The sequence below is a fragment of the Danio aesculapii genome, chromosome 20 (genome assembly GCF_903798145.1).
Source record: "Danio aesculapii chromosome 20, fDanAes4.1, whole genome shotgun sequence".
Lineage (NCBI taxonomy): Eukaryota > Metazoa > Chordata > Actinopteri > Cypriniformes > Danionidae > Danio > Danio aesculapii.
This window is the reverse complement of record NC_079454.1, coordinates 27997610-28022424: the sequence shown is the minus strand read 5'-3', so window position 1 is coordinate 28022424 and position 24815 is coordinate 27997610. Positions and strand designations below refer to the sequence as shown.

The window sequence follows — 24815 nt, the reverse complement described above, 5'->3', positions numbered from 1 at the left end:
TTTTTATATATCTGGTGTCACATGATTCTTCAAAACTCATTCTCTGACAATGTGATTTGGTTTGGTCAAAAATGTCAATCCATAGTAAAAATCAATGAATACAATTACATGGACGCCAATAATCAGATTTAAATACTATTAAGACAATACTCTGATTAAGAGTCTACCGTGTAAACAGCGATTTTTGATTAATTTAATCCGATTAAGGCCATATTCAAACTAAACAGAAATCAGATTAAGACATGTGGAATATGACAATTTTAGTCACATTATTAAAGTGCAATATGTAAAGACCTTAATCAAACTATTACCGTCATGTAGGACTTTTTGCCGTGTTTTGCAACAGAATAGTCATACACAGCTGTTTGACACCATTCTCTGCACCTGTCGAGTCAGTAAAGGACACAACCAATGCCAAATGTGGAGTTTTTTTCTCCCATTTTACCAAAGTATGGTAAACTTAGAGCGCAGTGAATGGGAGAGTACATCAAATATTGTTTTTACAATCATATTTGCTGAAATAATAAAAGAAAAATTCCTCAATGGTGCTATCAAGACTTCAGAAAAAGAAAAAATATTGTGTGAGATTCATGATGGCAGCCAGAGGAGAGAATAACGTCAAATTTACTCTCAGCCCCATAGACGCTGCATTAGAAACACCTTGCATAAGTGTTTTTTTGTTATTTGATGCAAAGTTGATACAGATAATACATAAATGCATATAAATATTCATATGTTTTTTTAAAAAATCGAAATATTAAAAACTTTCAAGGATTTAAGATCATGATAAACACGTCATAACAGTCTTGTTAAAAGAGTCCATTCCATTAAAACAACACTCTTCCACCAGTTCTTGATTCATACTCACATCCAATACCTCGGTTTGTCACTGGGGGCATGAATGAAATATTCCTGAATTAAAGTGAAAGTGCCAAACTGCAGTTAAAGCTGATAAATTAAAAATAAAACACCCGAAATTACATGAAACTTCTGAGGAAATGTGAATAGTGTGGTGACACAATGACAATAATCAATCTAGATGCTATAACATGTGAAACGGGATCATGAAAGGAACCATCAAAAAGCAACTGATGTAAACACCTTAATCATATCATTGTCTTATTCAGATATAGGCAAATAATTTGATTAGATGTCCATGTAAATGTAGTCTGTGTCTTTTACCTGTGAAAAATTAAAATGTTTTATTTTGATAAAACAGTCTAAATCCCAAACTAAAGGGCAGCCTATACACATATTGGTTCAATTGATTTCTGTTGTGTTAAGGAAATTCTTGTAATTGAATAAGCCACTCGCTTATCAATTTTCCACAAGTCAAGACGGTGACACAGACACTTACTGTTTGCCATCACCTCCTTGGTTTGCACTTCAATTGGTTTAATGACAGCATGCCGTTAATAGGTTAACAGCAAGTTATAGATTTAGTTCTGTTTTTCAGTCTGTTAGATTGGGAGTGGAAATAAGAAACGATTATCTAGCAAAGCAAATAAGCCGTCATTATATCCAGGAAGATGGGAGCCTCTAACCATTGTTTAAAAACTACTTTAACTGACTAAAACACTAGAATACATTAATGTGATGTTGCACATGGCCATCTCATGCTTTATATCAGATGATGTGTTTATCAGCTGAACAGGCTTGACTAAAAGGAAGTGGAGGGGTCTTCTTTGTGAAGTGTCATGAGGAATCTGTGTGTCACTTTCTGTGTGTCATCATCTCCATTCTTTATGTCTGTTTTTGTAAATTGTTTGTTACACATCTGGCTATGAGAATATTTCCAGATGTTGTCTTCTGAAACAAAGCCATTTAGGGAATAAGCTAATGAGGCCCATAGGATTACTTCTATCTCTATTTCTGGTGAGCCACGCAGCCTTTTATTTGGTGCGGTCTTTGAAAGATTGAATCTGGATTAGGTCTAAGTATAATAAATACAAGTGCACTTAGGGATGCTCTTATACCCCTATTAGCTGCCAGTTCATGTAAATTCCCTCTACATTGCCTGTGACTGACATTTGACAAGACTTTTTGTAGACTCTAATCCAGTAGAAAATGTGTTCTCATTCTCAAAGGTTAAACCAAAAAAAGACCAAGTGTATGAGTACCCTAAGAATGAGTACTTGTCCAAATGTCATTTGCCTGTGTTACAAAATAAAGTAAATCTAGTCCTGTTTTGGGCCCAGGAAAAGTTTTGACATGCCTAAGTTTTGACATGCCTTTTTTTCTGTAGATTCTTATAGATCAGAGATGCCTAAAGTAGGGCCCGCAGGTCAAAGTTGGCCCATGTTAACCTTTGATTTGACCCACCATACCATCTGAATAGAGAGGGAAAATGATGGGGAGGTGGTTGGGGCAAATGCCTTTGACAGAGATCGTCATTTGAATTTGAATTTAACGTAACCCTTTGTTGTTTTATTGCTGAGCTACAAAACAAGCCACCTGAAATTAAATCATACAATTAGATGTTGTAAATGAATCAGACTTTTAAAATATAAATACTGTCACTTGACAGATAGAGGACAGTGCACAAGTCATCTGCGGGCAAATCGATGAATGCAGGAGCAGCTGAACTAGTGTATTCAGCATTGAACTCCATTGTGTTATAAATGGGATTGTTTATGTTTTCACTGTAATGGTTCAGTATAAATTCTTTAAAATGATACTGCGTTAGTTTTTAGTACATTTTTAGGAAATTCCGTCAAACTAAATTGTCCATAGTGTATGTCTGTATGTCCTGGTCCTCCTAATTGAGGGTTAAGTGTTGGGCTAACGACCCACCTCATAAAAATTAGATGTTATGTAACACCAGCATGGTGCAGCTAAATATCAACTTCAATATAAAACGGACCTGGGTGTAAGTATGTAATGAAACAAATATAATAAAAGAACCACAGCAAATTTACCTTTCTAATTTCAAGCCTAGTCAGCACATGTTTGATTTTTATGTTAAAAAGAAAGTAATAGCTTTTACTCACGCAATGGATGGCACTGACCTTCAGAGAGGGATCAGAATGTGATTATTTGTGTTTGCTTTAGGATTTAGTTTATGTACAGTTTAGCACCAAGCACCATTCTCACTTCGCAGTTAGCATCACGTCATAAACATCTATTCTTCACATTCTTAAAATGTCACCCCTGAGCCAACTGACCTTTGTAGAATTTTTGAAATGCAGGCATGGTGTTTATTTTGTAAACCTATACAATTAAGTTGGACAATACTTATTATCATACTTCTTTTCTTGAAAATAATACATTCGGGTGAATTTTACTATAAAGTACACCCTTTGCCTATTCATATATTGACATTAGCATTCTCCCAGAGGGAAGTTGCTGAAAACTCGTCTAGTGGATGTTTACTGATCTCTTGACCTTGTTCTCCCGGTTCAGCTGGATCTGAGCCATCCAATAGAGAACCAGGGTCCTTTTGATGTCATCATCCACAAGCTGACCGACCACATTGTTGATGCTGACCAGAATGTCACAGAGTCTCTGCTACTTGTTCAAGGTGTTCAGGTAACTATGAAAATCAATTCAAGTAACCATACATTTGTTAATCAAGTGTACATTCATTGTATAATTAGCTATTCAGTGTATAAGCTGTTTTTTTAAATCACATATTACATGAAAAAAATACAATTACATAAAAATACTTGGCAGTGAATAATGTATTTTGCTAATCTTTTAAAAAGGAATTTAAACATGCTATAAAACAATCCAATGTAACATTCTGTTGTCCCAGCTCAATCTTAAAGGAAACACAACAGTTTTATGTATTGTAACGTATTTACGTATTTTATGCAGAACAGTGGCTTAAATATTGGATTTCATTTGTACGAAAACATACGATTTAAAGGAAGGCGTGCCTCCAGATCCCAGCCCTAAACCTACCCCTCATTGGGGGATTTGAAAACTGTACTAAAATGAATGAATAAGAAAAATTAATAAGTACAAATTATTATGTAATAACTACAAAATCAAAAAGTTATGAATTGCCATGAGATGGCCTTATTATTCCATATGTAGAGTTCAGATACAAAAACCTATAGGTGCCATTTAAAAATATTTTTGTGTGTATGAAATTCCAGTAATTTCATTTTAATGGCGATCAATTAGTTTTTTTATTGCCTTACACGTGAAATAACTGGACATAAGCATAGGAGGTACTAGTACTAGTACTAGTATCTATTAATTAGGTACTACTATTTAATTCATATATACTAGTACCTTATGATTAACTACTAGTACATACAAATATGTACTTGTCCCAGCTTGAATACATGCTAGTCGAAACTGAATAGTTGATATCTCAATGACAGATCCCATAGAAATCAATAGAAGATTTTTTATTTATTACTTGTAACAACAGAATAGTTACTAGTCACTATTAAAATAAGTACTAGTATCTAATAAATAAAAATTAATACCTAATGAATAAGTACTAGTGCCTAGTAAATAGGTACTAATATCTAATGAATACATAGTATCTAATGAAAAGTACTAGTATCTAACACATAAGTATTAGTATCTATTTAATAGGTACTGGTATCTAATGAATAAGCACTACAATCTAATAAAGTACTAGTATTTATTGGAAAAGATACTAGTATCTTAAAAATAAGTTCTAGTAACATGAAAATAGACACTACAGTAGTATGGGCTATTGATTAAATGTCAAAACAGCTCGCCATAAATTCTAGAAAGAAATTTCAGATGCCACTTAGAGGTTTTTGCATCTAAACTCTTCATGTTCTTCTTTAAATCATTCCAACACTTTGTTTATAAACAGAGAATTCTCAAGAGCACAGTAAAGAAAATTTGGGGATTTCAAACAGTGAGGCAATTCTTACTGATTGGCCAGTGCATTCAAGATATCATCGGATATTTCGGTGATTGGCTCCACCGTTACTAAATACATTGTAAACAGAAGTCTGCAATGTTCTGTTCAGTGCAGATATAATATGCACTGGAGCATTTACCAAATCTGTTTTTCCAATATCAAACTGAGCCCCATAATTCCATGCACCCCTAGTTTTTCCCCTCTTTTTGCTTATTAGTTAAATCTGTCCATTATAGAAAAATAATAATAATTATGTGTGTCTCTTTTCAGGACTACATAGACGCTCACCCTGAAACAGTGATTCTGGATCCTCTTCCGGCCATCCGTACCCTGCTGGACCGGTGCAAATCATATAAGCTAATCCATAAACTGGAACACAGCATGGAAGGTGTGTAAGCAACACAGATGCAATCACTGGTTAAGGACAGAGCCTTTTATTGTGGTATCACGTATTACAGATAAGCCCATCCCTATATGACACTTAAAGAAATAAAGAAAACAAACTGGTTGGTTGCTTTACATGTAAGCGTTAGATAGAATGTGGACCGTTGACAGCATTTACACTAATTCTAAATAATGTAAAAGGTTCTGTAAAGCAGGCCTTTAGATCCTCCTTTGTTCATCAGGGGTGAACTAACACGAGGAGGGCAGGTTTTTGGCTTTGCGCACAGGCTTATGGAGGGCTTATGTCCTAAAGCTGCTGAGTCGTTCATTCTTTGTGCTGCTTGCGCTCAGCATTCACTGGCCACAGAAAGAGCATGAGGCCCGTCGGATCACTGCAAGCCAACACAATCACCAGCTGGGAGAATGGCGTAGTGCCTAAGGAATTCCATCACAGACAAAAATATATTAAGCTGAAAAAATTACACATATACAGTTGAAGTCAGAATTATTAGCCCCCCTGTTTATTTTTTCCCCCAATTTCTGTTTAACAGAGAGAAGATTTTTTTTCAACACATTTCTAAACATAATAGTTTTAATAATTCATTTCTTATAACTGATTTATTTTATCTTTGCCATGATTACAGTACATAATATTTGACTGGATTTTTTTCAAGAATTCAGCTTAAAGTGACATTTAACACTAGGACAATTAGGCAAGTCATTGTATAACAGCGGTTTGTTCTGTAGACAATCCAAAACAAATATTGCTTAAGGGGGCTAATAATATTGACCTTAAAATGTTTATTAAAAATTAAAAACTGCTTTTATTCTAGCCAAAATAAAACAAATAAGACTTTCTTCAGAAGAAAAAATATTATCAGACATACTGAGAACATTTCCTTGCTCTGTTAAACATTATTTGGATAGTATATATAAAAAGAAAAAAATTCAAAGGTGGGCTAATATTTTGACTTAAGTGGTGACTTTAAGTATCTGCAGTCCACAAATTGTATGCTTCTGGGGTCATCAACTAGAGCATAATGTACTTGTTATTGCAGAATAAACCCTCATGTATGATTGATGATGATCTTCAATCACCCTGAAGGGGTTGAATTTGCAATAATATCCAAAGTAAGCTTTTCTTCATGTAATTAATTATAGAAACAAGGGTTTTTGATTTGAGATCTTAAGATGTACAATGAAATAATTGTACAGAAAATACTGAGTGTGCTTCTCTAAAAAATTAAATATGTAATTTGGTAAAGCAGCTTATTATGATGTTTTAAATGGCAATGTCAAATTTATTAAAATAGCGCTAATCAACACAACTGAAGGTGACCAGTGTGCTGTGCATTACAAATCACAAAAAAGAGATAGATATAAAATTATAGCTAAAACAAACCGTTCTCACTGATAAAATGCCATTAAAAATATATATTTAATTTAAGTGAAGTTTTTTATGAACTAATTTTGAGCGGATCACATGCTTATGATTGACCACAGCTCGTCCTACATTAGCAACGCAGGATTCACCATGATTCTTAACTCACTATAAATAATCAGAGTTTCTTACCTTACTTATCTTCTTCTTGAATACAACCCCTTCCACCCCTACTCCTCCCTCCTTTTCCTTGAAAGGGCGGCATGGCAGCCCAGTGGCTAGCACTGTTGCTTCACAGCAAGAATGTCATTGGTTCAAATCCCTACTTGGCCAGTAGATGTTTCTGTGTGGAGTTTACATGTTCTCCCTATGCTCGCATTGGTTTCCCCCGGGTTCTCCGGTTTCCTCCCACAGTCCAAAGACATGTGACATAGGTGAAATGACCAAACCAAATTGACCACTATTGATGAGCTCCTAATCAGCAATTATTAATTGCCTTTAGCCTAAAATAAGCAGGGGAGTTCTCAAGACCTACCTGCGCTCAAATTCTTCTTTTGCCTTAAAAACAGGAGGGGACCCTGGGCTCGATGATCTTATGAGTTCAGGGCTCTCTCTCGGGACAGCATGCCAAACACACTTTATAATCAGTCATCAGCTAAGTGTAAACTCTTGAAATATTATTTATTTAATTTTGAAGACTTTGAATGAAGTCACTTATCAAGGTTAAATGTATTTAATTGTATTTAAACACAGTAGAAAGTCTATATTAAGTATGTTTTCTATTTGAACATATTAAAAAATAATTTTATTCCATGCACCAAATGTCTAAATTGTTTTTGCACTCAACAGTATTCATTAAAACTGAGCGTAAAGTTATAAGTGGCAGTGTAATGGCCATAAAGGCTGCATTATTTTATATTTCGTGCAACATTCACATTGGGCGTCACGGTGGCGCAGTGGGTAGCATGATCGCCTCACAGCAAGAAGGTCGCTGCTTCGAGTCTGGCTGGGTCAGTTGGCATTTCTTTGTGGAGTTTGCATGTTCTCCCCGTGATCACGTGGGTTTCCTCCGGGTGCTCCGGTGTCCCCTACAAGTCCAAAGACATGCAATACAGGCGAATTGGGTAGGCTAAATTGTCTGTAGTGTATGTGTGCGAATGGGAGTGTATGGGTGTTTCCAGTGATGGGTTGCAGCTAGAAGGGCATCCGCCGCGTAAAACATATGCTGGATAAGTTGGCGGTTCATTCCGCTGTGGCGACCCCTGATTAATAAAGGGACTACGCCGAAAAGAAAATGAATGAATGAATATTCACATAAAAAAGTACAATATCAGAATACTAGTTTAAGTTATGGACATAGTTAATTCTAAAGGAAACATGAATTATAGAATAGAATCTTATATTTTAATGACAGCAAAGGTTGAGCTACATTTACTCCACAGGTTTGAGTAAAACCTAATGATGATGATGTTATCCAGCAATTTTTTGATATAGCATTTTTATAATTTTCAACATTTTCAAAAAAAAGTATATTTTATAATATTAGGATACTAGTTTAACTAGCAAGTCATTAATCCTAAAAGAAATATGAATAGAATAAAATATTTTTGTAACACTTTAAAATAATGGTCGATTAGTTAATGTTAGTTAATGTATTTACTAACAAGAACAAACTATTAGTAATACATTTATCACAGTATTTATTCATCTATGTTAACATTAGCTAATGTTATTTAAATTAGTTAACATTAGTTCATGTTAACTCACAGTGCATTAACTGATGTTAAGAAGCACAACTTTGGATTTAAATAATGCATTAGTAAATGTTGAAGTATGATTGATAAACACTTTACAAGATTATTCACCCTTAAATATGAATAATGAATATGAATATTAAATACATGAACTAGATCAAGATTCATTTGCTCAACTGGTTTGAGTAAAACCTAATGATGATGATGTTATCCAGCATTTATTTAAAAATAAACCTAAAAAAATTGTGTTTAGTGCGAAAGCCTAGTGTTTTAAACCCAATCGGATCACAAGTTAACAATTACAATGAATCCTTCAATCCGAAAATTAGCATGGCCTATATCAAAAGCTTTTCAGATCCGAGAAGCAGATGCTGTTCAGTCAAGAGCACATCAGAATGTCAGTGTTGTCTGTGGTGCAGGAGTGTCAGCTGAGGGTTAGTGTGAAGTTAACCATCCGCCTTGGTGCTTCCCCAGTCTCTAAGAAAGAGACCACTCTGTTTATGATACAAAGGGAGTGACTATTTTCAAGGGCCTTTTCTCCAGGCAACCGCCTCCATGGCTGTTAGCTTATGAAACAACACTGCAAGGCATTCTGGGAAAAGGGAGATAACACAGCTCGTATAGCCTTCATCTTACACAAGATCCTCTTTGAAATAACTCACTTGACTAATACATGCACGTATCAGCAAGTGCCATCAATGACTGATTTTTTTAAGTCAGACACATTTTTTTTCATGATCTAATTGGTTGTGTCAGCATGTCCACGATGACAACAAGCTGTTTAAATAAAAAATATTTGCATTTTGGGTGAGTTATATAGTCAGTTGACTTGGTTGTGTAAATTGGCGCTCATCCTAATGAATCACAATCCACCCATATCCCTAAAAATGCACTTTAGTTCATTCATTCATCATCGCCATGCATCACACCGCTGTATTCAGCATTTATGGCTGTTTTAAAGGTTACTGCTTGTTTCATCAAATGGATTCATGTTCCTTGTCTAATGTAAAAGGTGATGCTTTATTAGGTTGAACTGCGTCAAGCTGCTCGACAGAAAAAGATTGTTTCTGCGCTGCTATAAATAGACTGCACTTTCGCTCGTGAAAAAGAGGCTGTTTATGAGACTTAACTGATGGTTGCAGATCAAAAGCGGTCTGAAAATTCACAGATACCGCAGCGGTTCAGTTTGAAATGTTTCCATGGATCCAGAAGTAATATTATTCTGTAGAAAGAGTAGTCATCAGTTAAAATGTGTGTAGGCTACACATCATTAAAACCGCCATCCAAACTTAGAGTCTACGTGGAGTTACGCTCAGGGTGTGCTGGTTAATCTTGTCTTGTTAATGCTGTCATCTGACCTGTTACCGTTTCGTTTGTGTGTGTTTAAAGAAAGAAAGAATTGCTGTACTGTATGAAATGAGAAAAAGATGAAATCACACCTTAATACACAATAAACAGAATCAGAGGCTAAAGTCAGCGCTTAAATTATCAGTTTTATTAGTTTAAAGAACATAATTGTCAATGTTTTTGATATCGACATGACTGTAGTTACTTTAATCTATTTCTACTTTACCTAAAGATGTCTTTATGTATAAATGTAATTGTTTAGTGTAGTTAGGCTCATGATTTGTTTTGCAACTTTTAAGGTTAGATACAGTTAAGGCTTAATGTTAATGTTGTAGTTTGGTTAAGTTTGTAATTTTTGATTCAGATATAAGGTCAACGGCTATAGCTATGAGGTCAACAGTTCAATTACAGCTGTATTTACAGTAATACATTATGGATTAATTTATTACAGGTATATTAAACCTATATAAAATGTAAACAATAAGTACATTATTTGAAATAGATTTTTTTAACTATTAGAACATAATTATACATTGTAATCCTTCACAAAACATCTCATCTCATTTTCGTCCACTTATCCGGGGTTGGGTCGTGGGGGCAGCAGTCCTAAGAGAGAACCCCAGACTTCCCTCTCCCCAGACACTTACTCCAGCTCTTCCGGGGGGATCCCGAGGCGTTCCCAGGCCAACCAAGAGACATAGTCCCTCCAGCGTGTCCTGGGTCTTCCTTGAGGTCTCCTCCTGGTGAGACATGCCTGGAACACCTCCCTAGGTAGGCGTCCAGGAGGCATCTGAAACAGATGCTCGAGCCACCTCAAGTGACTTCTCTCGATGTGGAGGAGCAGCTCTACTCCTAGCTCCTAAAGGGTGACAGAGCTCCTCACCCTATCCATAGGGGTGCACCCTGCCACCCTGCAAAGGAAACTCATGACCATAGGTGAGAGTAGGAACATAGATTGACCAGTAAATCGAAAGCTTTGCTTTTCAACCGCATTACTACTATCGCTGCACAAATCGTCACCTGTCACCCTCACGTTCCATCCTTCCCTCACTTGTGAACAAAACCTTACTTGAGCTAAGGAGTAAGGACTAACCTCCAACCTGGAGGCAAACCACCTTTTTCCGGTGGAGCACCAAGGTCCATGTTCAATGAAGCCAACAGAACAACATCGTCTGCGAATAACAGAAATCCTGTGGTTTCTGAACCAGACCCCCTCCAGCCCAAGGCTGTTCTTTAAAATTCTGTCCATAAAAATTATGAACAGAATTGGTGACAAAGGGCAGCCCTGTATGCACTTGAAAAAAGTTTGACTTATTGTCGGCTATGCGAACCAAACTCCTACTCTGTTAATGCAGGGACAAGACAGCCCTTAACAGAGCGCCTCTGACCCCATACTCCCAGAGCACCCTCCACAGAATGCCATGAGGGACACGGTCGAATGCCTTCTCCAAGTCCACAAAACACATGTGGACTGGTTGGGCATACTAGAACATTGTACATTGTAATCCTTCACAAAACATAACTTTTTATAATTTATATTTTTTTTTAAAATGTTTCTAAGGCAAACATTTTTATTTACTTATTTAGCTGTACACATCATAAATGAATATCATAAATTATTCCATGTGACATTTTTATAACCTCGACCAATATTGCCTTGTCATTTGATCTTATATAGTCATAAAAAAGTTATTAAAATATTACACAATAAGGAAAATGTTTTTCCCTTAATGAATAATAAGAAGAAAAGTCAAAATTCCTTAAATAGGTTTTCTGAGAAATTTATTATTTCAAATTGTCTTCTTTTTTTCTATGAAAGGTATCTTTACATGACAGTTTTCAACTAAACCAGAAAACCTTTTATGCAGTTTGGCAGTTCAGAAACACAAAATAACTGGTTTTAGTGCAAAATGTTTGTGAAAATTTACAATAATACATCTGGCCATTTGATTCACCCGGATAATTTTGACTTGTTTCTCAAAACGGTGTCAAAATACATTGAAAATCACAAATGACAAATGTGATCAAGAGGTGTATTTAGTAAAGTATTGTATGCATCGGATAAATTGTTTCTTCAAATTAATTTATCCAGTCAAAAAAGTTTAATTGTGTGTGTGCATTTTCCATAGATGACAGAATCTGTTCACCTCCGTTTATGGTTCTCAAGACAGAATGTGGCTCTGAAACTCTGGAGCAGCTCCACAAACATGGAATCACATTTCCTTTTAGTAAGTTCAAGTCATTAGCTGCAATCTTCATCACAGTTTACACTCACATACAGAACTGGTCTTCCCTCATCTGCCCATTTGACTTTACAGATATATTTGATCATGTGTATTGAAGCGACACACATTTTCATGTTATGCTTTGTTTCACTGCAGTCTGTAAACCCCAGGTAGCTCATGGCACCAATTCTCATGAGGTAAGTACAGTACTTTACTGTCCTATAACCTGGTCTATTGTTCATATCTCTTGCATAATAAGCAACAGATAAGTACTGCAGATCACAGTGGTGCTCGCATCTGTTACATAAGATGTTCTCTGTGACATTTGTTAATAATTTCTAATGTTGAGTAGTGTCTCATTAAAATGATGCATTTTGGGCTTTCTCAATGTCTTTTACAAGTTGATTTTTCATTTTAGATTTTCTTTATAGTTTCATGAAAGCAACATAAGCTACGTTTCCATCCACCTATTTTTATGCGCATTTTGGATATGCGCATAAAAAAATCGGTTAATATTAACACCAAGACGCACATAAATTTTAAAAAAACATATGCGCATAACTGAGTAGAATAAACTTTTTAATCGATAAGAAAAGATGCGCATAAACTACGATGGAACTTTTGCCAAATAAATTCCAGTATGCACTTTAAAAAAGGTCATGAGGTAGGCTGAGTACATTGTAAACCATCTGAAATGTTGTTTTGGTCATTCTAAAATGCCTTAACTATTTCAGTATTAGTGTTATTATATTATTCATGACCTCAGAAATGTCAAGAGAGTCTGTGCTCCGTCTCACGCCTTCAAACGCCACCGCGCATTCACTGCGTGTCAGGATTGCCTTCTGAGGTGCAAGTCATTTAATAACTAAAGAAAAGATTCCACACAGCTTCTCCTACCACAGCAAATTCCATTATTACTGTGGATATTTGCCGGAAGTGATGATTTTGTTCTCTTTGACTAGTTGGTTGATAACGCTGATTTATTTTCACGTATTTAATGCTATAATTTAGTTTTGCGCATAAAGTTAATTCACATTTTTGAATGGAAACATATCTAATGACTCATTTCAGCTGCTTAGGAAGTCTGATCCTAAAACCACTGATGCTGTAAAGAGAGTCGTTTGCCTTTTAAAAGAAACTTGCTGCTTCAAATAAACACTACATTAATTACATTGTTACACTAGTAGGTAGCAACAGTGACTCTTAAAACATGTCATTAAACAATTTTTTCAGGAGATTCATACAAAAATGCTGATTCATTCTGTAATGAATCAAGTGAAGTCTTTATGATTACATCAATTAATCATTCGTTCAAATGATTTGTTCAGTAATGCTGATTCATCCAGTAATGAAAAAGTGAATTTTTAGTTCCTGAACACACTGAACACACTTTTTGCTTTGAGAGGTGCTTTGAACAACAAATAATGTAAAATGCCAAAAGTAGTAATTTCGGATACGCAATACTCATATAATATAATAAATACTGTCACATGAAGCAACATAAGGGAATTTATGAATGGCAGTGAAGCAACATAACTAATATAGCTCTATCAGGGCCAGACGGAATCTGCGGATATTTTTTGCTATTTCTGCTGAGAATTTTGGTAAAAATCTGTGGATTTCTGCCAAATTATTTTGGGAGTATCATAACTACAACCTTAATATATGAAATAAAAAATAAATAATATAATAATATCTTTTAAACTTTTATTTAATGTTTAAAATGCAAATCCAATTAGAATTAGATTCACTTTATTTGGTAAACAAAGCAAGTCTCTTATATAATATCTCTAGTAAAAGACAGAAAATATTACTGTACAAACTGCTTTGTACATAAATCAGATGAACATTTTCATATTGGTCAATAATATTACTATAATTATTAAAAAACTGAATTAATACACACATTTACTCAAGTAAATAAACAGAATTAATAATGGGCTAAAAATCTGCGGGAATCTGCGGAAAATCTGCGGGAATCTGCAGAAAATCTGCGGGATTCTGCGCGCGCAGATTCCGTGTGGGCCTATCTATCACCTAATAATGACAAGAGGGCAATTATAGCACATTGATAAAATTCAGACTACTCACTTTCAGAATGTATGGACCATTTAAAATAAATATCTATTGAACAACATATGAAATTTCACATGCATTTATGATTGAGTCACCTAATCATTCATTTCAATAAAAAAAAGCACAAATTATTCAAACAATTCTAGATTTTTAACAGATTTTTATCAGAATCCAGGGATGATCTTGATCTGTTTTTTAAACCCCAAAAATGTCAGGATTTTCAGTTCATCAGAATGTTGCAGCTCTCCATCAGTTGTGTTTTGCGAGTTCAGGCTGCTGTACTCGTGGATGATTAACAGCCTCTGTTGCGATGGCGACCATATCTTTGATTCTCTGTGACTAATGTACAGGCAAAGTCTCGATCGCGCACATTCCTTCAGAAAACTGTGTGAAGACTCTCATGACCCTGTTTTACAGTGTTGACAATGAGGGGCGTACCAGATTAATGTGTCACCATCCACAGCAGAACGAGCGTGTTTGTGCAAACAGGTTGATGGTCATGTGTTTTATGACTGTGAGCACAGAGGTTTACTTAGTTAAAGGAACATGCATGGATTGAGGGGGTTTGGTGTGGCAGTGTTAATGTTGTGAAAGCACATGCTGTAGCTTTACAATTACTGTACATTTGAAGATACCATGTTTATATAATGTTGTGAATTGTGGTTTCTGTTTAATAGATGGCCATCATCTTTAGTGAGGAAGATCTGAAAGACATCAAGCCTCCATGTGTCCTCCAGAGCTTCATTAACCATAATGCAGTGCTCTATAAGGTGTTTGTAGTTGGCGAGGCCTACAGTGTGGTGCAAAGGCCCTCCATTAGGAATTTCCCATCTGGACCCACAGGTCAGTTTGCGCAACACCAAAATGACAGACGATTCAAAGTGTTTGATGAATGTCATTTGCACAGAAGTGTAAAAACATTGTCTCAAAAATAAAACAAAGGTGCTGTATGTAAGTTTTTGACTCTTGTAAAGCACAAAAATACCATAATATGTTTGCAGATATTTAAGACACATGTCAAGTGAACATTCTTGTTTATCTGAAAAACAATGCTGAAGTCAGATATTCTGCTTTGAAAATGTTTGTCTTTGTTTTGGTTCTTTTAACCCGGCCAATGCCAGTTTAGCCAACTATATTTCAGCACCCCAGGTTGCCATGTTGGAAAACCATGTATTTCATTCATTCAGTCATTTATTCATTCATTCATTCAGTCAGTCATTTGTTTATTCATTCAGTCATTTGTTCATTCATTCTTTCATTCATTCAGAAAAAAGCATGTGCCCATGACCGAAAAGCCGAAAAGAGTTCCACACGAGGTTGTTAATTAGCAAATAATGTAAATATTATGAATGAAACTTTAGGTGAGCAGGGTACATTGTAACCCCGTGTCCTAACAAAACGCTACGTGAGGAGATTTGCAGTGATAAGCAATTTGGCTGTTTGCACCAGTCAACACACGATAGAAATTTAAATACAGCCATTCAGAAGCACAGATAATGAAATGGTAAGCTTTATAATCTAATTAATACATATTAAAACTATTTAGCGTTATTAAATGTAGATACTGAATCTGATATGTGTTGGTTTGCATGATTTGACAGTTTAAAAGTTCCATTTTAAACGGTTTATTTTATTTTCAAGATCTGAGGTGAACTATCTGCTGCTGCTTTCAGTAGTATGGCAATAAATGTCATGTAAAATGACATTCAAACACATATTGTTAGCATTTACCACTGAATAAAGCACATGAGGTGTACCTGAGGTGATCCTTGTCAGTTTTCTGTTGTTCAGCTGCAATAAATAGCAGCTGTTTCTAATATATTAATTCGAGGTGTTGGTTGAAATGGTAAAAAACTCATTTTAATACAGAAAATATTCCTTCTATCGTGTACCGTTGCTTTTATATTGAACACAATTTAAATAAGCCTTTAGGCTCGACAGACACACATGCTCCTGTTGGTCGTCAATCTGGCAACCTGCGCTTGATTTGTTTTGATCCAGGAACGCAAAACCTAGTTCAACCACTGGGTGTCAAACTTACACATTGCACCTTTAATACCAAAGTCTAAAGACAAACTCCTATCATTTCAAAGCTTTTGATAGCATGCGCAAACGCAATCTTATAAGATTCATCTTTGTCTAGTGTCTGCCTAAAATAGATACAGGCAAGAAATTTGTATTTGTACTTGTTAAAAACTTTAATCTATTGTTTATTGTATTTACATTCATTCATTTTCTTTTTGGCTTAGTCCTTTTATTAATCCGGGGTCGCCGCAGCTGAATGAACCGCCAACTTATCCAGCACATGATTTACACAGTGGATGTCCTTACAGCTGCAACCCATCTCTGGGAAAGTGTATTTATATATACATAATAAATGTACACAATACACACATATATTATGTCAACACAAACTTTTACTTTGGATGCAGTTAATCATGATTAATCTTTTCCCACCACTAATATGTATTCAAGAGTGTATGGGTGTTTCCCAGTGTTGGGTTGCAGCTGGAAGGGCATCCGCTGCGTAAAACACATGCTGGATAAGTTGCTGGTTCATACCACTGTGACGACCCCAGATTAATAAATGGACTAATCCGAAATGAAAATGAATGAATGATTAATATATATTCAGTTAATGTGAATTTTATGTTTAATGTTTAAATCACAGTAATAAACATGGTTTTCAGTTCTGTGCTTGTAGTATTTGTAGTTAATAAAAATGACTTTGTTTTTATTTTGTTACTGCAAAATTTTGAGCACAGTATTTTTTGAAAGGAAGTAATCATTTTAATAAGCATTAAATTGATAAGAAAAGACTGTAATGACTTTACAAATATTTCAAATACATGCTGTTATAGTTCTATTTACAGAAGTAATCTGAGATAGTCTCATGAGTTTTGCAAAGATATTACACAGCATCACCATTTACAGCATTCCAACAACACTGAAGATTTCTTCATCACCAAATCAGCATATCAGAACAATTTCTTAAGGATCATTTGACGGACTATTCTGAAATATCCCTTTTTTCCCCAAACTTTTTTTCCCAAGCAAATTAGCTTTGCTGTACATATACGACTTATAACTTTTGAATAGTAACATTTGTAGTTTTTTTCTGGCTCTTAATATTGATTATTTCATTGTATTTTTTTGTATTTACCAAGGTTTTCACAATTCGCAACTCTCTGTATGAGAGCCAGGCATCAAAGCCAATAAAAGCACTTTATATGGTTCCAGGTGGAGGTATTTAGACATCAGATCACTTTAGGGTAGTTATAGACTATCAAAGAACATCCCATCCTAACAAACCTACATTCTCTGGAAGTTTTTATTAGGTTTAAGCTTTTGTTTAAAATCAGAAACAAAGTGAGATTGACGTTAATGGCACTTGTGTGAAGGCGAGGCCTCTCAGTCTGTCCAGACCAGTCTTTCAGCATATGTTGCTGATGTTTAGACACTCTTACAGAGAACAGCTCTATTTAGTCTTTGACGTGGTATTCATTAAATAAGCAACTCAAACGTTTTCTCCTCAGATGTCAGAGTTGTTTGGTCAATTATGCCCCCCAATGGCCAAGCAAATTCACTGTTGGCTAGATTTGGTCAATTCTTTTGTTTAAAGTTTATAACGAGGCAATATAATGTGGATTATTCTTTGAAAAATTAAATGTTTACTGGATGTATTGTTCAAAAGTATGAGGTCAGAATGATTTTTGATGTTTGTAAAAGTCTCAATGGATGAAAAATATAGAAAAATACTGTCACATGTCACATATTAAATGAAAAGTTTATTCTACAAATGTTCAGCTTAAATTTATTCAAAATATTTCAAACAGTATTTTAACAGCTTTAATTCAAAACGATGTGTCTTTACTCTCACTTCCCATAATGAAATCTAATATATGGCAATATATGCAAATTGCAGAAATGACATACAAGTTCATATTTGGATTTCACATATATAAAATATATGTCATGTATGCAACATATGTTTTATATATGTGAAATCTAAAAATGGCCATTTACATAATTTTTTTGGAACCATTAGAGTTTCAAATATGTACATAGTATAGTATAGTAAAGTATAGCATAGTATAGTATTGCATAGTATATGACGGCAGCTAGCTCTCTGCAATTCTCACATGGTCACCCACTGAAGCTAAGCAGTGCTGTGGCCTGTCAGTGCCTAGATGCGAGACCACATAGGAATCGCCTCATCCAGGTGAATGCTGCACACTGGTGGTGGATGAGGAGATTCCCCCCCCAAAAATGTGTCCAGAAAAGCTCGATATAAATTTAAGGAATTATTATTATTAGTAATAGTAGTAGTTGTAATTAATTACATATATGTTTATTTTATACAGCTACTGTATATATGAACACATTTAAATAACAGTTAATATATTAGAACATATACATACATATAATTTCAATGATCAAAAAAAAAATACATATATAAACATAAGTTTGGCACATATTACGTACGTATATTTTAAATGAATTTGAAATCCACATATGAACTTTTACGAGATTTAATTTTTGCGGATATTGCCATATATCAGATTTTCAAATGATTTTTGATTAGTTTAATGCCACTTTGCTGAATAATAGTATTTATTACTTGATATAAAATTGACCCAAAGCTTTAAAAAAGACTGTTTTTCTTTGTATTTTTAAAATATATTCTAGACAGGAGAGCAATATCCTTCAACAGTCATCATGTGTCCAAACCAGAGTCCTCTTCTCATCTGACCTGTGTAAGTTCACATGTATTTTACAGTATATTTAACTCATTTAATGCTTTATCCACTAAATTCAAAAACCTAAATGAATCCTTTAAGCTAGATAAAAAATGTAAAAATCTGATTGAATGATAGTATTTAACTAAACTTTAAACTTTATAAAGGAGCACAAGCATTTTGTCATTTTTGCATTTAAAAATATGTTCACCACATAAAAAAATCCTGTTTCCTCTAGAGGGATAACATGGAGGGTCAGTCCTGGAAGCCAAGCAATGAGGTCATTCAAAAAATTTCCAGAAAGTTACGCCAGGCCCTTGGCATCTCTCTGTTCGGGATTGACATTATCATCAACAACCAGACCGGGCAACACGCCGTCATCGACATCAACGCTTTCCCGGGTACGTGCAGTTCCTCACAGTGCTTTAACTGGGTAATTTAGCTTATCTCTATTCACTGAACTCTATTCAAACTATCAAAACCAGCAATAATCCAGACGGACCACATGGTGTCAGTATGGAGTAATAAACACATCTTTTGTTGTGTTTTAAATGTAATACACATTTAAATAAGCATTAAATGGACAAATAGTTTCTAACCATGCATTCTAATCTGCATCAAATTTGTCTCTTCTGTTTACATGAATATGGAAGGCAGTTGGGGACAAAATGTTTTAAAGAAAATGTAGGCAATTTGATTGTGTCAACATTTATGGTTTGACCTTAATGACGAATTTTTATGGAAGGCCATATAATGTCTGATGTTTGCATATGTACATACGAGTATGAACAAACATAGAGTCTTTTGTTTGTTTATTTATACTGCATTGTACCAGTGTGGCGCAAATGCAAATAGATTGTCAAGTACAGCAATAACATTGGCTGTTGTGCTTGTTGATGTGATGGCATTGTCAAAATATTCATTTACAATCGAACTTCACATATTTTGTTTTAAAGTCTTTTGGCCCTCATTGCCTTCCATATCTTTTATATGCACAGTGCAAAACAATTAATTACAGGGAATGAGGTTTTTATTAGTGTGCCCATACGTTCTGAAAACACCACCTGTGGGTAATTAATTGTTAATTTTGTGAACATGAACACAAAAAATTATTATGGAAATAAGCCAGAAGCCAGAATATAAACTTTCCTACTTAAAAGTCTCATGAACTGCTTTGAAATATGCAATTTTTTTCAATGTACATAATCTCAACCGAAACACGATGAGAGAGCGGGACATAGTTTAGCCAATAGTGTTTTTGTTTTGTTTTATCACCGCTCTGCCAGTGAAAGTGGTTGAGCTCAAGTGCATTAAATGAAAAGCAAACAAGAACTGTCTTGAAAGGGGCGGGGCATGTCAGATACTAGTGAGCGTTTGATTGGTTATGATGTGATGAGTAACTGTAATATGAGGTGACGTGAATAAAACCATTGATCCATTTAGGCTGAAGTGACAAACTACAAGCTTTACATGTTTATAACAGTTTTATGTCTTCTAAACATGAATTTTTGCACCAGCTATGTTTCCATCCACCTATTTTTATGCAAATTTTGGATATGTGAATAAAAAATTGGCTGATAGAGACTTCAAGTAACACATCAATTATGAAAATGCGCATAAAAAACATATGCACATAAATGAGTAGGAAAAACGTTTTATTCGATAAGAAAAGATGCGCATAAACTATGATGGAAACACTTTTACCGAACAAATTCCAGTATGTGCATTAAAAAAAGTCATGTGATTTTGTCATAAGAGATCATGTGATGATAAAAATGTGTGTGAATCGACAAACCAGCAGGCTGAGCACACTGTAAAGCATCTGAAATGTTGTTTTGGTCATTCTAAAACGCTGTGACCATTTCAGTATTAGTGTTATTATATTATTCCAGAATCACTCCAGAATCAAGAGTGTCTGTGCTCCGCGTTTGACATCTTCAAATGCCACCGCACATTCATTGCATGTCAACATTTGTCTTGTAAGGTGCTAGTAATTTATTACATTTATTAAATAATAGTTAATCAGGAAGTGGAGATTTTGTTTTCTTTGACGCATTGGATGGAGACGCTGCATCATTCGCATGTCTTTTATGCAATATTCCTGTTTTGCGCATAAAGTTAATTCACAACTTTGGATGGAAACACGTTTTGGAGCACACTAGCACATAGATATCCTACAAATTAATAACACTGATACTAAGATCTAAAAAAAACTTTATTTTAATTTCATGGGATCTTTAAACTGGATGGCATAAACTCAAAGGTCATTTAATAAACATTGCCTATAATAGGAGGACATGACAACACTTCACAGGCATCCAAACATGAAACATGATACCTTCGTCTAAGTGTTTTAATCATAAAGTGGTTTGATCCTAACACATATTTACTCCCTTTCATTTTGCTCAAACATAATGCATGCTAAATGCAATATTTACACACAGAATGATAATTTAGTGGATTCACTCCTACAATTAAAGAGTTAGTTCACCCCAAAAATGAAAATTCTGTCATTATTCGCTCATCCATTACTTGTTCCAAACCTTTACGAATTTCTTTGTTTTGTTAAACACACGCTGAAATAAATGCAGGGATCTACATAATGTATTCATTTCATTCCAAAACACAAATCGATTAAGTTATCTTATCAAATTAAGGTCGATTTAACATAAAACAGTTGAGTTATTTCCAAAAAAATCCGAAACATTGTGTTGTTTTGACTCATTTTAAATAAGCAGTTTGAACATGCAGAAAAATAAATATTTTTTGTGTGCAAAGATATTTTGAAGACCTTTGACATCCATAATAGGAAAACAAATTTTCTGGAGGTCAATGGTTACAGATTTTCAGCTTATTTCAAAATATCCTCTTTTATTTTAAACAGAAGAAAAACTCATAATAAATGGTGAGTAAATGACGACAGAATTTTTATTTTTGGTTGAACTATCCCTTTAAATGTGGTTTACAGTGTGTATATGACCTTTATTGATGCTCTGAAGTTTGTTTCTTTTAGCTTTACATTATCGTTTACCTGAAATCCTAAAGTACACTGAAAAAAATGATGTCTGCAAACTATTTATGTGTTGAATTTAAACAAACAAATTGAATTTAGTCATTCATTCATTCACTTTCTTGTCGCTTAGTCACTTTATTAATCTGAGGTTGCCACAGCGGAATGAACCGCTAACTTATCCAGCATATTTTTTTACACAGCGGATGCCCTTCCAGCTGTAATCAATCACTGGGAAAAACCCATACACACTCATTCACACACATTTGGACAATTTAGCTCATCCAATTCACCTATAACGCATGTCTTTGGAAGTAAATTTAGTGATGTTCAACTTAATTTGTTTGTTTAAACTCAGCCCAAATAAATTGTTTACTTCTTATTAACTTAATAAAATTTTGCAAATCAAAAGAATCATCTTGGACTCATTTTTTTCAGTGTGAATGATGGCAAAAGTACATGAGAGTTTACATGAGAATGTACTTTTGCCAGTATCTCGAGGCTCAGCTGTGTTTGTCAGCGTACAGTAGTAAGTCTAAAAGCCACCTGGCCTTCTTTCCGCCTGTTGCCATAGCGATTTTGTGTATCTAGCAGAGAACGGCACTTTGAAATCTCTCAGTGGCTCCGCTGACGAGTCCCATGAGGCCGCAGGAGCAACACAACAGATGATTAATAATCTGCCTCTCGCCAATCTCACTTCTCTCATCTGAAATCCAGGTTACGAAGGAGTCCCCGAGTTTTTCGACGACCTTTTGAGCCACATCAGCAGCGTCCTCCAAGGTCAGGTTTGCAATGGAGTGGCGTGCGGGCACCTGAGAGTCAACGGGACGGCGCAGAGCCAGACCGTGCACTGCGGCATGCTGGGAAACGACAGCAGCTGGTTGATGGAAAGCGAGGGGATCAAGAAGGGTCCGCATCAGGGATTGAGTTGTTGCGGCGGCTGCATGACTCCGAACTTTCACCAGCACAGCAGATCCACTTTAACAGCAGAGACGTCCTCGCAGTGACTAGAGAGTTTCATTAGTGCCTCATCAGTGCATAGGTGTACAGACAATTCATTTGTGCCAAAATGTTGAAACAATTAACAAATGTTTTACTGATTTTGTCATTTATTTAATTTAATGTTTGAAAGGGACGAGCTGATCTTGGAAATGAATGTGATTTACTTTTCTTTTATGAATGTTGCACTGAGTTTGATTTGCAGAACAAGGAGAAAATGAAGATATTGTTAATATATTAATGAGATGCTTGAAAAGGAAAATGAGTGTCATGATTTGGATTAAGACGTTGCACTATTTAAATAAGACTTAGACTCAGGGTTCATACACATTTTTACTACTAAAGTTCCATGACTTTTCCATGATTTTTCCAAGACTTTCAAGTAAATTTACATGACTGTTTCATGCAATGTCTACATATGGGTGGTAAAAGAAAGACAATGCATGTTCAAATTTATTATAGCATATCATAAAACACGCAGCAATCTATTTAGTTTCAATTTATATTTATATCTGTGTAAAACTGATTTAGATCACTGATAATGTGAGAGAATGTGATTGGCCAAGGACACAAAAGAAGCAAGTAACCTATATTCAAGTATACAGATATCTGTTTTCCATGACTTTTCCCAAAACTCCTGTTTTTCTAAAACTTTTCAGGCCTGGAAAATGCCATGTCAAAATTCCATGACTTTTCCAGGTTTTCCATGACTGTATGAACCCTGTAGACTCTTTTGGTGTGTATGAATTGTGGCTTAATAAGAGAAAGTCTTTTATTGCTGTCTTAAGCAATCTGCTAGTGATGAATCTGTTTCAACAACAGCAACTTTTTTGCTTTTTTAAAAAAGAAAGTAAGATGAAGAATCATTTCATGTAAAATCCTCGCATACTGGAAGATCATATGATATCAAATAGGGGTTATGCTTTTATTGCCTAAAATGACTGTCACCCAAAAGTGAAAATGTTCAACGTGTTATTTCCAACCTGTACGACTAGATTTCATTCACAGAATATTTCTGTATGTTTACTGTTTACACTTTACTGTATTTGTTCAATAAATTAAAATCAAGGTTCAAAGAAGCACAACCTTTTTCTGAACAATACTTCACTGTGTAGACACTATTCCGGTATCACTTTATTTTGATGGTCTCTTTAACGCATTTTGTTGAATTTAAGTTACATTGCATCTAAATGTCAAATCATTCTGATTAGATTATAAGTAGACTGTAAGGTTGGGGTTAGGATAAGTGTAAATTGACATGTACTTGCAAAGTTTTTTATAGTCAGTTAAATGTCTGTTGAAGGAGCATATCAGAAGATATAAAGCAGACAGTCTACTAATACTCAAATGAGAATTAATTGGCATGCAGTTGCAATGCAGCTTTTAGTCAATAAAATGTGCAAAATGGACTATCAAAATAAAGTCTTACCATTTTTCCAAATATCTCATGTTTTAGATTTTATGTGACACCAGTTCTTAATAAAACATTCAACTTTTTACACATTTTGGCCATTCATTTACACAACAACAATATAGGCTCATTCTGAAAACGTAGCACTATATACATTTCTAGCGATCGCAAATTATGTAGCCAGAGGTACGTATGGCTGCATTTTGTCTTTAAAACGAATGCTATGGGATATGACACCATTCCTTTTCACAGGTACATCGGTGCTTTTTAAAACACTATCGGTTGGGTTTAGGGTAGGGGGTGGTGGGGTGATCGGTCAGTCAGTTGACAGCATCCTCTGGTGGCAAAAAACGTACCTCCTGGGACGCTCTTCAGAAATGTATATAGGGCTACGTTTTCAGAGCCTGTGAAACTTACTGAAGGCAAACATCTGACAATGGTCAACATCCGACATGAAAAAATACATAGTACTAAACAATTCAAAGGTCTTGATCAGGTCAAACATGTAATCTAAATAATTTTCATTTGATCATTTATACCACATAACACCATTAACTACGCTAATTAGCCAATCAACCTGAAAGGGGAGAAAAACTGTAAATACAGAAAATATGTTTAAAATATTGTTTAATCTAAA

General features: G+C 34.9%; 1 protein-coding gene across 1 annotated transcript in view; it reads left to right on the top strand.

The window, feature by feature from the left end:
* Nucleotides 1-23846, top strand: part of itpk1a (inositol-tetrakisphosphate 1-kinase a) — a 36066-nt gene extending 12220 nt beyond the window's left edge. Inside the window, exons 4-11 of the mRNA XM_056445372.1 lie at nt 3403-3528; nt 5123-5240; nt 11848-11946; nt 12100-12140; nt 14697-14862; nt 18709-18776; nt 18997-19159; nt 22486-23846. Coding sequence (XP_056301347.1) covers nt 3403-3528; nt 5123-5240; nt 11848-11946; nt 12100-12140; nt 14697-14862; nt 18709-18776; nt 18997-19159; nt 22486-22775 — 1071 coding nt within the window. The 3' untranslated portion in view covers nt 22776-23846. The remainder of the gene's footprint in view (nt 1-3402; nt 3529-5122; nt 5241-11847; nt 11947-12099; nt 12141-14696; nt 14863-18708; nt 18777-18996; nt 19160-22485) is intronic.
* Nucleotides 23847-24815: the final 969 nt, after the last annotated feature.